The following is a 14,897-nucleotide window of genomic DNA, read 5'->3' on the forward strand; positions in this document are numbered from 1 at the left end:
TTTATATTAAGATTAAATTCCGATGTTTGATAGTACTTTTTAACACTTTCTTTTGAACTTTTATTTGATATATTTTGAACATTTCATTCGACATCATAAATGTATTGTTCTCCTAATCTAAGAATTTTTTTTTTCTATATTTTTTTTCGCTTTGTTAACATTGCAAACCTTTCTCATACTGTGATTCTTTCGAATTGTATTAAGCAAAATCTAAGAAATCTTAATATAATGAGTAATATTTGGTCTTACCCTGTCAGCACAGTTTTTCTCAAACAAAAACATTTTCATCTTATTTCATCATTAGATTGCCAATATTACAGTTTACAAATTGACAAATTAATGATAACAGAAATAAACAATATATACGAGTATAAATATAATAAAACACAGAGAAATAACTTTTATATTGTTTGACTTTTATTTTTTTTTTTTTTTTTACTTTTTTGCGAAAATAAGAAATGCACTGTAAAAAAATGTAACGTGTTTCAAAATCATACCAAATGTTAAATATAAATGTTATATATAAATATGTCATGCTGGTTGAATAGAAAAATTCATTAATATTATAATAATATAACTACATATCAATAATTAACTGTATAAAATTCAAAAATGTGCAATCCCTCGGAAGCATTAATCACAACAAAATTACATGAAAATTGATTGAGCCTGTAAACACCGTGCATAGCCAGTAACGCAGGAATGTGCAAATAACGCAGGCATTGTGATAAAGTAACGCAGAATGGTGCAATTTAGTGGTGGCTAAAGCGATAAGTAAATGAACCAAAATTTTTATTTTTTACTAAATTGGAAGAAATGAGTTAGCATATACGATTGCTGAGACATTAAACTTTAAACCTCATCCAACATATTCTATGAAAAGTTTATTTTTCAAGATCATTCATGAAAATGACGACAGCGTATTGAACAGCGTATTGATGGCGATTTTTAGTTTCGTTGATATCTTTAGATACAATAACGTACATATTACTTGAGACATTTTTCAATCTACTCGTGTCATATTACACTGAAATTAGCAGATAAAACGTAAGTGAGACCATTTTTACGAGGTAACGCCGAAATCGTGAATGAAACACTAAAACAAGGGCGGTTATCTCATTAAAAGTAGCCAAATCTTATTTTACCAGCTTTCTTATATTGTTTTACGACACTTGTAGTTTGACAAAATTAATGTCTTAGGTGTACAGAATATGAAAAAATAAAGTTTTAAATGTGTTAAATGTACATACATTTGTATTTCTTTGACGAACACAAAAGTTTAAAGTATAATGTCGTTAAAGTATAATGTCGTATGCATTAATTCATCTATTAAAATTTCATTTAGAATAAAACATTTCGGTTCGTTTTCTTACTGTGTTATTCGTTTTGACAAGAGCGCAGTCGAATGGAATATTTTATTTTAATAATATGAAACATCAAATTAGCATACAAATATTTTTTTTTAAATAAGCACTCATATATAATCTATAAATAGCTTTAAAATGCCTTTCCCTGATTGGCTTACAAACATCTTTTTGTAAAAAAACAGGTCAATATCGATTTTTTTCTAAAAATAGATTTTCGGTTTTTCTTCTCAAAATAGATTTTTTGGAAATCCTCTGAGAGACGCGAGACTATGGCGTGACGTCGCGCCAAGAATGTTGTTATTATTCTGGGGAAAAAAACCACAACAACACTTTTAAGTTAAATGACTCTTAAATAATCTTTGAGTCAAATTAGTCTATTCTAGTTACCGTCTTTACATTTTTAAGAACTATACGAATACGCGTGCTAATGCGCTCATTTAAAAGAGAAATTTATAGAAAAAGTAAACAAGCTATCGCCTACTAGGTAAATATTTTTTTCAGTACATATCACGTCATATTCACCAGCTACCCAATCCAAATTGGTATAATATACAGTTGTTTATAGTATATGAAGAAAAGCTGAGAATTTTTTCTTGCGCTAAGAACAAATAGTGTTATGATCATGGTTTAAGACTTTCATATGTTGTTTTGTCTTCTCTTGCATTGTCATCGAGTCTGGAATATACGTTCTCAACTCCTGAATCAACGTTAAAGTTTCCCGATGTATTTGATGCTGAACCGGTCATAAATGTTTCATTTACATATGTTTGACTCTTACGATCTCTTCTGAAATCAGAACGAGTGTTTTGCATAAGCCATAATTTGTAAGGTAGGTCGGTTTAGCTAATTTTGTAAACCATTTAGCATAATTTTATTTCATGTGTTGAAAATGTAATTGATAAACAATTAAGACTGTCATATTAATACTCGTATATGCATAGACACGTCTGTCTGCATTCGTAAGTATAATGATACTAAATTATGCACTAGTAACTCATCATTAAAAGTATAATTTACACTTAACTTACCCATTGTCAAGTTTTATTTCTTGTTCATCTGGAAAGAATTACGTATACACATTTAACAAAGAATTAAACACAGCTTTCAATATGTCATGTGATTAATACGACAAGTTTCATTTTCTTAATATGACCTTTCGATTCGTATAGTGTTTGTTTTGCTTGCTGGCTGGCTTTGTTGGACTTAATTGCTAAACGGTGACTTTCTAGCTTATTTCAGGCATTAACAAGCACCCAATCGCGAGTAGAACCGTTATGTTATGAGATGAAAAACTAACCTTAATTTGAATTCCGTTTTTTTATTTGGCGAAACAGGTATCTTAATGCATCGAGTGAACTAACAGTGTTACTTTTTATAATTTTTTCAGGTTAACGTTCACACAATTTTAGTGTTTTATCATAAATATTATATCCTGATAACGAGGCAGTATGACGAAGTATTTTTTTTTTTACACTTAGTCTTGTATTATGTGTTATTTTCTGATACAGACATACCTTTCATTGATCATTAATTATAATTATACATGTATATTTTTTTGGGGTATGTTTTGGGTTTTACGTCACATCGACACAGTATAGTCATATCGCGACGTTCCAGCTTTACTGGTGGAGGAAGACCTCAGGTGCCCTTCCGTGCATTATTTCAGGCACGAACGAGTACCTGAGTAGAACCACCGACGTTCCGTAAGCTAGCTGGATAGCTTCCTCACATGAAAGAATCCAAAGTCCCTGTCGGGATTCGAACCAACAGCGGTGAGGGGCAAGTGATTTGAAGTCAACGACCTTAACCACTCGGCCACGGACGCCCCACATGTATATTTAAAAATGGTCTTAAATACTCATATGCTCTATCTATCCATTTTTTTGAAGCTATTCTGTAAGATATAATGAAAATGTGTATATCCTACCTTTAGTCCTGTACCTTCTGACTAGATAAGTCATATAACCAGCATATACTAGAAGAACGACAATAACCAGACCGAGTACAACTCCAACGATGACAGCTTGTGTGCTGTCAGTACAGGAATCAGAGGAAAGCGTTTCTAAATCCAAACAGCAAACATGTAATATGTTGAAGTTTGATGTTTCAAAAAAGAAAATGCGACTTATTTTTCTAGTAAGGAAATCAATTTAATATACATAATTATAAGAGCATATCATATGTTTTCCCATAGTATTAAGTGGACAAGCATAAACACTTCTTAACTGACATAAGAAAATTCTTATAAAACTTCTTATGAAAAACCTTGTTGATACGCAGAAATATGAAAAATGACAGTGCAACCGATGGCGAGTATTTAGAAACACACATATTCTCTCAGTTTTCACACATGTCCATTGAGGTTTCTTAAAGTTTTCAAGTTTCATTTACAATCTTTTATGGAAAACTTTGATTTCAGAGTGTAATATACCTTCCAAAACAGAACGCAAAGAAGGGGTGGGGGAAAAATCAGAGGAGAAGAAGGCAAGGAAAAATGCCAACAATAGAGGAGGTGTGAATAACGGCCGGAAAATGGAATAGCATGTCATACGAATACCGTTCGACAGCCGACCAGATATCGCACTTTACCGTCACCGTACAATTGTTGCAAACAGGCCAGATAACGGAAGGCAACTGGACATTTATCGGACGGTAGTCTGCCGGTTACCTTTAGAATATCGACCGGTGTCCAGAAAGAAGACGTCAAGGGTTTTCACCGGGTGACAGGGCCAGTACCCTTCGGAAACCGTCCGGATACCTAACTGACCACAAAGGGAGAATGACCGCCCACTTCTCCCGGACATGATTGAAATGTTTCTCTCCGATCACAAATTATCAACGGTGTCCCATCGATCTCTCTATATCGGCCGGTCTCCGCTTGTAATGTGACGTAGGCATTATAAGCTAGTTGGACTTCTTCACATGAAGGGCACCGACGTCTATACTTGATCCAAAACCAAAATAAGAACAGGAAAATAATTGGTGTCAGCTACCGGACTTTGATAACAGGGGGGGGGGGGGCTTTTTGATTTGATGGAAAAATAAATAAATGCGAACGAGATCCAAACATTTCAATGTCAAGTAAAAATCATTATACCTTGTTATATACCTTGTTAATTTGCTTTTACCTGTATAAACACGTTTGTTGAGAAAGTCAAGTAAGTGAATACTCTTCAAATCGTTCAGCACAATAAGGGACCTCATTTTTTTCGCATTATCTTATTTCATTTTACTAATAGTTGAATTAAATGACAAGTTTCGGCAAATTTGGAGTCTTATCGTGTTTCAGTTTTATTATAGCAAAAGCTAATTATTATTTTAAAAGGAATTGTCATGATTATTTGCCTTGTATGTGTTATATTTGATTTTTGAAATATTTTGTTGCATTCATTATTGACTTATTGAAATAGTAGCAAACGTCTTGTACTCTCATTTTCAGTTATATTCTTTCTGTAACATATTAAAATGCTTATTTGTATGTTTGTATGTGTGTCTATATCGAACATAATTATATATCTGACATAACTTACGATTTCAATGAACATGCACTGGAATTTCATACATATTTGTTCGAGTTATGATTCCCCCCCCCCTCACTCTTCTGTGATATAAAGTTTTCTAAATTATTGTCATAGACCTGTATATACAGGCGCCTACTTAGCTGTATAAATCTGAAAACATTGTTTTAATAAAAACTTGTTTGCATGCTTTAAATTAAAAATTTGAGAGCCAACGTTATTGTAAAGACATACCATACTAATTATAAAAAGAGATATGTTATAAAAAATATAACTTATTTTATTAATTAAAATATTAATATATAAAGATAAACAGAGATAATCATGTAATTTAACAGTGGCTGTTATAAGCTTGAAATCTTCATTTTACATAAGATATGTCCTAAAAATATAATAAAGAGCTCACAAGAAGAAACCATTTTACATATTACTTTCATACTCGATGGAAGTCATATAAGCATGTATATAGACAACAATATAATATAATATAATAATAATATAAATATTGAAACATACTTGATGTACAAGATCCACCAGATACTGCACCATTTGTATCATAATATCCATTTTTACACTGACAGATTCTAGTACCACCACTACTACATTCTGCGTTGCTAGTTGAACACTGACTGGAATCTGTACACACATCTCCTAATGATTGTCCTAGTTTTTAAATAATAAATTAACAATATCATTCCATTAAATTAATAAATATACATGTACATAATTTACAGCATATATATGTACTTGTAACGATGCATTTTAAAGTATGTTTTAAAAGAATATCTAAATTAGGTAGATTCCGTATCAAAAATCATCTACCGCAACAGGTCATGGTATCTAACAATTATCCATGTTTCAAAGTGTGTGCATTGTACTGAAAAACTGTCTTTGATTCATTTTAGGATTAGTGAATCAAATTCGGATAAATATACTCTTAACATATAGTGTTTTCGATGAATTATATGGAAAATGATACAAATCACTGTATTCTCCCTTAAAAATAATAACAATTTATAAGTTTGAGGAAAGTATAGTATACAAAATCATGATATCATACAATTACATACGTGTACAAGTACCGGTTGATCCAGTCCCTGTCTGATAGTAACCATTCTTACATGAGCATTTGTTATTACTGCAATCACTATTAGATTCTTTACATTGAGAATTATCATTACAACTTTGATCTAAATGTCTTTCTGGAAACAAACCAATACAATTGTAATAATATCTCGTATATCAATTATCAGTTGTCATTGTATGATACATGTATATGAATTTGTATTTGAATCATCTTGAAACAGATTTCAACGAACATAATTAAAGAATGTCTTAAGCAAATATATTTAATCATGGCAAATGTAACAAAAAAAAACCCAACAAATTCATAGCATAAATGATGTAACGGGTGCTTAAATTGCGTATAAATAACATATTGTAAACCCAATGTACAGTTCCGATAAGATACATTTAACATACCGGAACAAGTACCTGATGACCCGATCCCTGTCTGATAGTATCCACTCTTACATAAACATCTATAGTTCATACATTCAATGTTACCTTCTGTACATTGAGAATCAGCAGTGCAACTCTCGTCTAAATGTCTCTCTGAAAATAAGCAAATAAATATGACTGTTAAAACTGACTGAAAAACTATATGAAGTGGTTTAAATATGCTAGTTATAAAAATTCGTATGTCAATAAATAAGGGGTAAACAGTAGACAGTACAACTTAATATCCTTTTTAACATTAGTAATGAAACTCAAGATCTTCAACTTCCACCATGTTTACCATAGTATATAATGCAAAATCAACATTTCATCTATATACCATTTTCACACTCATTTTTTAAAATAAATTAATCACAAATCATTTAACTTACTTTCACATCTGCCTGTTTGACCATCAGCTGTTTTGTAGTAACCAGACTGACATGAACAGACACCACTGCTACATTGGCTATTAGCTACTACTGAGCAGTGAGTGGATAAACTACAACTTTCACCGAGGTATCTTTCTAATTAATGAAATATAAAACATAATGATTATGTTCTAGTTTTGAATCAAACAATCAAAATATTAGAATTGATATTTCCTACCAAATGATATAAATCACTTAATTGTAGCTTTGAATTATAATGTACCCCAAAGCATTATTGTGATAAAACCCAAAATGTCAAACAAAAGGACATCATTCGTAGTCATTTATACTGCTCATTTCATGCAAAAATATGTAAACTGTAGATAATGTGAAATTCGAAATTCGTGAAGGATGAAGTACAACAATTGAGTTTAATTTAATGGGAAATATTTGTTTTTTTATTAGAAATGATGGACAAAGTAAGTTGACATAATATCGATGCGTTAATTTGAAATTGTTTAAATTGGAAAGTTACCAATAAAGTAAGTTGACATATTATTTATTAAATAATTTGAAATTGATACATTGTGAAGATTAACATACTTGTACATGAGCCTGATTGACCGTAACCATCCTGGTAGTAACTAAATTGACATGAACAGACATTACTGCTACATTGTCCATTGGTTACTAGTGAACAGTGAGAATCTGCACTACAAGTATAACCAAGATATCTTTCTGAAAATATAACAATATAAATAATATTTTTATAACTTTGTGCTTTACTTTTCTGTATACAGCCTTCTAACTTCCGTCTTTATTTTAAAAACTAATTTAGTCCTGTAAAGTTGGTCTTAATTTAAAAACTCATAAGTAGGTAAACTTAAGAGTACAGGTTTAGCAAAATGTATGTTATGATACATTTATACATGAATTTATATACAATGTCTATGCTACAAAATACAAGACATAAAATACATATATTTGAATAATATAAAGCATTTTTAATCAATTGAGCTAACAAGCTTTTGGAATTTAATGCCCCTCTGACCTTGACCTTAGTTCCAGTGACTTCAATAGAGGTCTCTTTATGGTCATGATATCACCTCCATGCCAAATATGAAGACTGTGGGTCAAAGGATTTTTAAGTTATTGGGCGGACAAGCTTTTTATCAAGGCCTTTTTTACCTTGATCTTTGACCTTGTGACCTAAAAATTAACAGGGGTCATCTACTAGTCATAAACAATTCAATACCAAACACAAAGACTGTTGAAGAAAGCATTCTTAAGCAATTGAGCGAACAAGCTTTTTGAACTAAAGGCCACTGTGACATTGACTCTTGACCTAGCGACCTGAAAAGCAATAGGTGTCACTAAATGATCATGGTCAACCTCCATACCAAATATTGAGGACTGTGGGTCAGAGTATTATTGAGTATTATTGAGCGGACAAGCTTTTAGAAGTCAAGGCCCCTGACCTTTGACCCGGTGATCTCAAAAGATATAGGAGTCATTTACAAATCATGACCAATTTCAATACCGAATATGAAATATGTGTGTCAAAGGATTATAAAGTTATTGGGCAGACAAACAAAGTCCGACGGCCGGCCGGACGGCATGACGGACAAGTTGATTCCAGCTGATACTCCCTTACAACTTTGTTGTGCGGAGGTATAATAAAACACAAGCTCTGTGAATTTATATAACTAAGGAAATTTATTCATTATGTTCAGGTTTATTGCGAGAAAATAATATTCTGAAATTCAGTCAGGACACATGCTGAACTTAATTTCCATTGGAATAATTTCTCAAATATGTTTTACTTTAACCCATTTAAATTTATCAGAACAACATAATTATACAGTCAAACATAAGCTAAAGATCATTGTCTTTGAAATAAGTAATGTATACATTCTTAGACAAAAGTTCAAATTAATCAGAACTACATGTACGAGTTTACAGTCAAACTTGAGTTAACGGCAACATCTGAAACTGTAGAACACTCTTGAAGACTTTTTATTATTACCAGGATCCATAGACTTCCATGAAGTATTTTCAAACCAAATTTCTTCAATCAACTTGGTTAAAAGTCATTAATTTATAATTGCATTCAATACAAATTTCTACAAGTAATATACATAAACTGAAGGGAGAGGATGACTAAGAGAAACCACACGTCAGCACCTAATAAGCTGAAATTATTTATTGAAGCCTACTAGTTTCAATTATTACAATGATCTTCATTAGGCCATAAATTGGTTAAGATTATCATTAAAGTACTAAAAAGCGGTTACAAAAAGTCATGTGAGGGACCATCAATAATAACATGTGTTGCTATTAATAATATTTATCTGGAATGTTGCAAAAAGTTTATATGCTTAACAATATCTATAAATAGAACAAACTGTTAGCAGTCCATGTTTTATTTGACCGTTTATTGATTGACTGACGTCCATTCCACAGATGCTGCAAACGTATATCAATTGCTCACTTATATCACTGTACATCAAGTGTTCATCATGGCATGATGTATGGATACTTGAGGAAAGGGTAACTTCTGGTGGTGTGCTGGTATGACATTTTGGAAAATCAGGTTATGGTAAAAATGGCGGTAGTAAATTGAAAACCAAAGTGTCAATATTCTGTCTGCAATTGATATATTTTCGAAGCAGTACTTTTTTCATAGAAGGACTTTACCCATTATATATATACTATCCTGAATGTTTGCTTCTTTTGTATTGTTTTGTTGAGACTGGATGTAGTCGAAGGTTGGTTTTGAGATTGTCTCTCCTCAATTGTGGGGAATGTTTCCTCTTCAAACCCATGGACGATTTTGGTGTGTCGTTTAATGTTGTCACGTCTTGTATACAATTTTTTACACCAGGAGCACTGGAATTTTGTGACTGATGGTAAATGGGAATTTGTGTGTCTGTAGGGTTAGGAACAATATTTTGTTGAGTATCCATACATCTCAAATAGATGTAACGGTTTGCCTATAAAATTTTATTTCCTGGGGTTTCTTTAGTAAATTCTGACAGTTTTTTTGCTACGTATTTTTCTTCCATTTATATGATTTTAAGGCCTGTGGATGATTTGGATTTCAAAATTTGTATCCAAATTTCTTCAGTTCTTTAATGTTTGTATCACGTTCTTCTTGTTGTATTACTTTTACGTCAATAATTCTAACGTCATGTTCCGACATTCGAAAATGGCGGGAAACTTGCTTAACGTTTTAAACGTTGTTTTCTTTTATCTTTTTTTATCGTATGTAAGCTAGATGATCGTACAAACGTTCCCTGTATATATTCTCAGTTTATCTAACATATTGTATTTCACATTTAGTACATGCTATTAAGTATATGACGCTAAGTTATATACATGTAAAATGAAAAAAAAATACCAAACTAAGTCTTACTTAAAACTAAAGTATACATACTCAGACAAAGATTGTAAGCAGGTATTGTGTAATAACCAATCTGGCAGGTACAGGTCTTTGTAAAAGTCCCTAAGCACTGAACATTTTGTGCTGAACATTGAGATACCTCATCACATGTTTCACCAAGACTTCTTTCTGAAATTTTGAAAAATAATCAAAATACCAAATCTAAAAACTGATTTAGGAAATATAATACAACTGAATTCATTCAAGAAATATGATTTTATTAAAATTTCTTATATCTGAATTTCTTCAAAAAAATGTACAAAAGCATTGTTTTATTTAATAAATTTTCTTTTATAAATTATGACTTATTTTAAAATTGAAAAAGTAAATTAAATGTTGATTTTAATTAAATCATAATTAATCAAAATTGATGTTATTTCAAATTTCAGAAATTTAGTTTCAAGTTCATTTCATTTACATATCTGTTCATTTTATGCAAAAAATGTGTAAACTGTAGATCTGAGAAATTTAAAATTCATAAAGGATGAAGTACAACAATTGAGTTTTTTTATGGAAAATATGTTTTTTTATTAGAAATGATGGAAAGAAGTTAGTATCATATCAAATTCATTTTTTTTTAAATTGTATTTCTCATATAACAAGCAATTATTATAGGATTGCAAGCAAGCCATAAGTCTCCTACCGGTTAGAACCCTAGCAACATTCTAAAGGGCCATTTGTCATTCAATTATGCCTTTGAATGAATGCATGCATGAATGAATAAATGAATGAATTAATGAATGAATGAATACATGCTACATTGTCCATTGGTAACTAGTAAACAGTGAGAATCTGCAATACAACTATAACCAAGATATCTTTCTGAAAATATAACAATATGAATAATATTTTTATAACCTTGTGTTTTACTTTCCTACAGCCCTCTTACTTCCGTCTTTATTTAAAAAACTAACTTAGTCCTATAAAATGGTCTTAATTTAAAAACTTATAGGTAGGTAAACTTAAAAGTACAGGTTTAGCAAAATGTATGTTATGAAACATTATACATGATTTTTATTATATATTGTGTAGCTAAAGAATACAAGACATAAAATACCTAATATATTTGAATAATGAGTAACTAGAAGACGAAGGATTAAGGTAGTCAAACTCTAATAGGATTTGGGAACTTAAGTTCGTTTTTTGCAGAAATACAAGACCTGAAATATCTATATATAAATAATGGGTATCAAGAAGATAGTTATGATAGTCATACTCTGATGGGATTTTTTCTTTAAAAAAAAGACCTGAAAACTGTAATATATATTTTACAGAAATATACGTATTAGCCCAGCAAACGTTGTACCAACGTTGTACTGACGTTAGACCCCGACGTTGGATAAACGTTGGCAGAAGGTTGGATTTGAAAGTTTTTAGACGTCAGAAACCGATGTCTATTCAACGTCATAAAATGTCCTTTATCCAACCTTTTCTGACCATAATTCAACCTTTTCTGACCATTATCTGATCATTGTATCATAGTTTTGGGACATTCCTGTTGAAAAAATGTGTCAGAGTTATATCGTATACATATACATGCACAGTGCGTTAACTGGAGTGCAGGTATTAGTTACCCGCACTCAAGAGCATGCCCATTGATTGGCTCATTTTTGGTGTGGTTTACTTATTGTGAAGGCAGCGGAAGGGAAAGCGACAGAAATATATTCAGATGTTCGTTCATTGGTTCCTTTTTGCCGGGGTTTTATATTGTGACAACAGGGAACGTGCTTTATGTTTGACTATAATACAAAAGAGAAAGAACATCAAAACACTCGGCGATCTGATTAATCGTACACATCAGATAGCCTCGTGTATCGATGCTCTTTCTATTACTTATCCAACCTTTTCTGAGCATTATTTGGACATAATCTTACCTTTTCTAACCATTATCTGACCATAATCCAACCTTTTCTGACCATTATCTGACCATAATCCAACCTTATCTGACCAACCTTTTCTGCCTATGATTTAATTTTATTCCAAACGTTTTGGAATATGATTTTTTTTTCATTTTAAAGCTCTTTAATAGGGTAAACAAATAAGCATTCTTATAATTTTAGCAATTTATTTTCAACACAGAATCACATGTACAAAATAATTATTGTGGTACTTTAACAAATGCAAGATTTTACATTTATTAATAATCTTTTTTGAAACTATTAAACATGACATCATGTACTATAATAACGCTTCATGTACTAATTAAGCATGTTTAAGAAAGACAAAATTCTTTATCAAAATTAACACTGACATTGTAAACATTCATGCATGTGTTTTTCATATATCACCATGGTTTATATTCCTTTTGAAGCGATCACCCTGAGGTTGGGATTTTCCAATCATCTATCCAATACAATGATTGTTTATTTGTCTTTGTATTTTATAACTGAATCAAGATCTGAATGTTAAATGAAACAATATTGTGAATATTTTGATATTACTATGAATTATCAATAGCAATGTTCATGCATCTTGATAAGCATTATACTTTCGTCAACTTCCAGTTTTGCGATCTGGGGTGCCATACTTTAAGCATATCATTGTCTGAACCGTTACCGACTCTAACCTGAGATCTTGCCTTAAATTTAAAGAAAAATTAAATAATCACTTACAATTGCAAGAAATCCTCTTTTACATATTACAATTAAATGATATTCTTACAAAACTCCCCAGCTGCATGCACTTAAACAAAAAGAGGCTTATTATTTTTCATGTACCCAAATATCTATTGTTTTTGATAAAAAATGGCTTCGTGAATATCATTACACTAAGGTAATAAGATCACTGTATTTCTTGTAATATTTTGAAATATACCTGTCACAAAATCTTGGTAGGTTTTCTTTTTTTCTTTTCCTCTCAATAATTTCATCTTCCTCCTCTGAACTTTCGACAGATTTTGAATTATCATAATTTTCACAATCTCTGATATTTACTGAAAGACGAAACAATATAATGATTTTCAAAGCTCTCCCGCATAATTTAAAATATCAAAAAAAAGATATTTTTTATATTCATTGTTATTTATACAAATACTCATACAACATCACGTGTTACTGTCATTTTTATAGATATCACCTCTGCCCAGCATAATCTGATCTATGACTGACTGGCTAAGGGTACAAACGTTTTATGATATAAGCATATAACTTGTTTCACAATATTTGATAAGAAGGATAATTAACAAACTATTACTTTTATTGATTCATAACCATGCTACTGTTTTTGTGTTTTTTTTTTCTGATTGATAACATGTTGTCTGATTACATTATGAAAAGGTAAGTAGTCAAAAACAATGTGCATCGAGATATATCTTACCAATTGAAAGTAGTATCATTTACATGTATCAAAGGCCATGAGTCATTATCATAATACAAGAAACACATGGTATGATCATAGGTAAAGTACTTAAATTTAAGAACCAGTAGTTTAACAACTACACAGACAACAATAAATCAAAATGTGCTCGAGACCCTAATGTTATGTGATACATGTGTAAATGAATCGTCCCTCATGAAAGGGAAATTAATGTTGATAAGAAATAAGGGGAAACTTTATTTGCCAGCATTTGAATAATGGAGTCTAATGAACTTCATTTAACTTTTTATTGATTTCAATTGCTAGTATATTTCCTACTATTGATTATGCAAAAAAATTATTTGGCAATAACGATATAGTGACGGAAAATGATCCGATATTACAGATCGTTCTATAACAAATAATTAAGTGCTCTACCGAGGAACCATGCGAAATCATGTAACGTTAAGTTTTACCAGTCAAACATTACAATGATTAATTTCCGTCGAATCCATACAAACATGCGTAAATGAGCATTAAAAAAAACAATATATAACGTTTGCCTACCTTTCCCTTTTTGTTTAGAATATACAACTTTGTCTGTCAACGCGTCTTTTTGTCCGCCAATGCAATTGAAGTTCAAATCCGACAAGTCGCCAATTCGAATTTACTTAATTATTTACCACTATTAAATGAGGCCCACAAAAATGATAACAACTTCATTTTTAGATATAAAAAACACTTCTTAGACTAAATCGAGGAGATAAGTTATTATTAAATTGAAAATAGAGCAAATATATTTTATATTGATCTGCGACTATCCGTTTACCGAGCACCACCTATCGAATGTCGTACGGTAGCAATCCACGTGGCATTGTTGTTGTTTTGATGAGGGCAAATAAATGTATAATTTTCCCTTTCTAAACAAACTTATAAGTTTCGCTATTTAAGCCTGTTTATGCTTTCATTTATATATATTGGTTTTATGAATTAGATTTACCTATTGTCAGATAACCGACCAAAACCTGACGTCGTGTCGACGTCAAAATGAAACGTCTGTTAGACGTAGGGGTTTCAACGTCGGTTTGACGTTGTAGGAAGGTCGCCGACGTCGCGACCAATTTTCAATGTTGATCTAACGTTGTATCAACCTCGGGTGTTTGCTGGGAGGTGTTTTGCTGATATGACAATGAAGAATTAACTTAATTTCAAAAGCCAAAATTAATTTTAACGTTTTAAATATGATCGCCTTTTTAAACTTTTTTCATCAAAAATGACAAATATCGAATTTATTCATTATCCCTCATGTACAGACTCAATCAAACCGAGTCTGCAATTTTCAAGTTATTTTGTTGTGCTTTATGCTTCCGAGTGATCACTCTGTTTCCAGATCTTGATACTTCACAAC

At 31.2% G+C, this 14,897-nt stretch overlaps 1 protein-coding gene across 1 annotated transcript; it reads right to left on the reverse strand.

Annotated features, from left to right (window-relative positions):
- Positions 1-465: 465 nt before the first annotated feature.
- On the reverse strand, positions 466-12,082 carry LOC132729829 (protein draper-like). Its single transcript, XM_060715656.1, has 10 exons — positions 12,070-12,082; positions 10,190-10,324; positions 7,357-7,491; positions 6,775-6,909; positions 6,380-6,499; positions 5,956-6,087; positions 5,402-5,548; positions 3,295-3,429; positions 2,396-2,423; positions 466-2,153 (listed from the first exon to the last, which is right to left on the reverse strand). Exons 1-10 carry the CDS (start codon positions 12,080-12,082, stop codon positions 1,988-1,990), a joined length of 1,146 nt encoding a protein of 381 aa, XP_060571639.1. The 3' UTR covers positions 466-1,987.
- Between the last annotated feature and the right edge of the window lie 2,815 nt (positions 12,083-14,897).

The sequence above is a fragment of the Ruditapes philippinarum genome, unplaced genomic scaffold, assembly GCF_026571515.1.
Source record: "Ruditapes philippinarum isolate M1 unplaced genomic scaffold, ASM2657151v2 ctg8823_1_1_1_1, whole genome shotgun sequence".
Taxonomy (NCBI): Eukaryota; Metazoa; Mollusca; class Bivalvia; order Venerida; family Veneridae; genus Ruditapes; species Ruditapes philippinarum.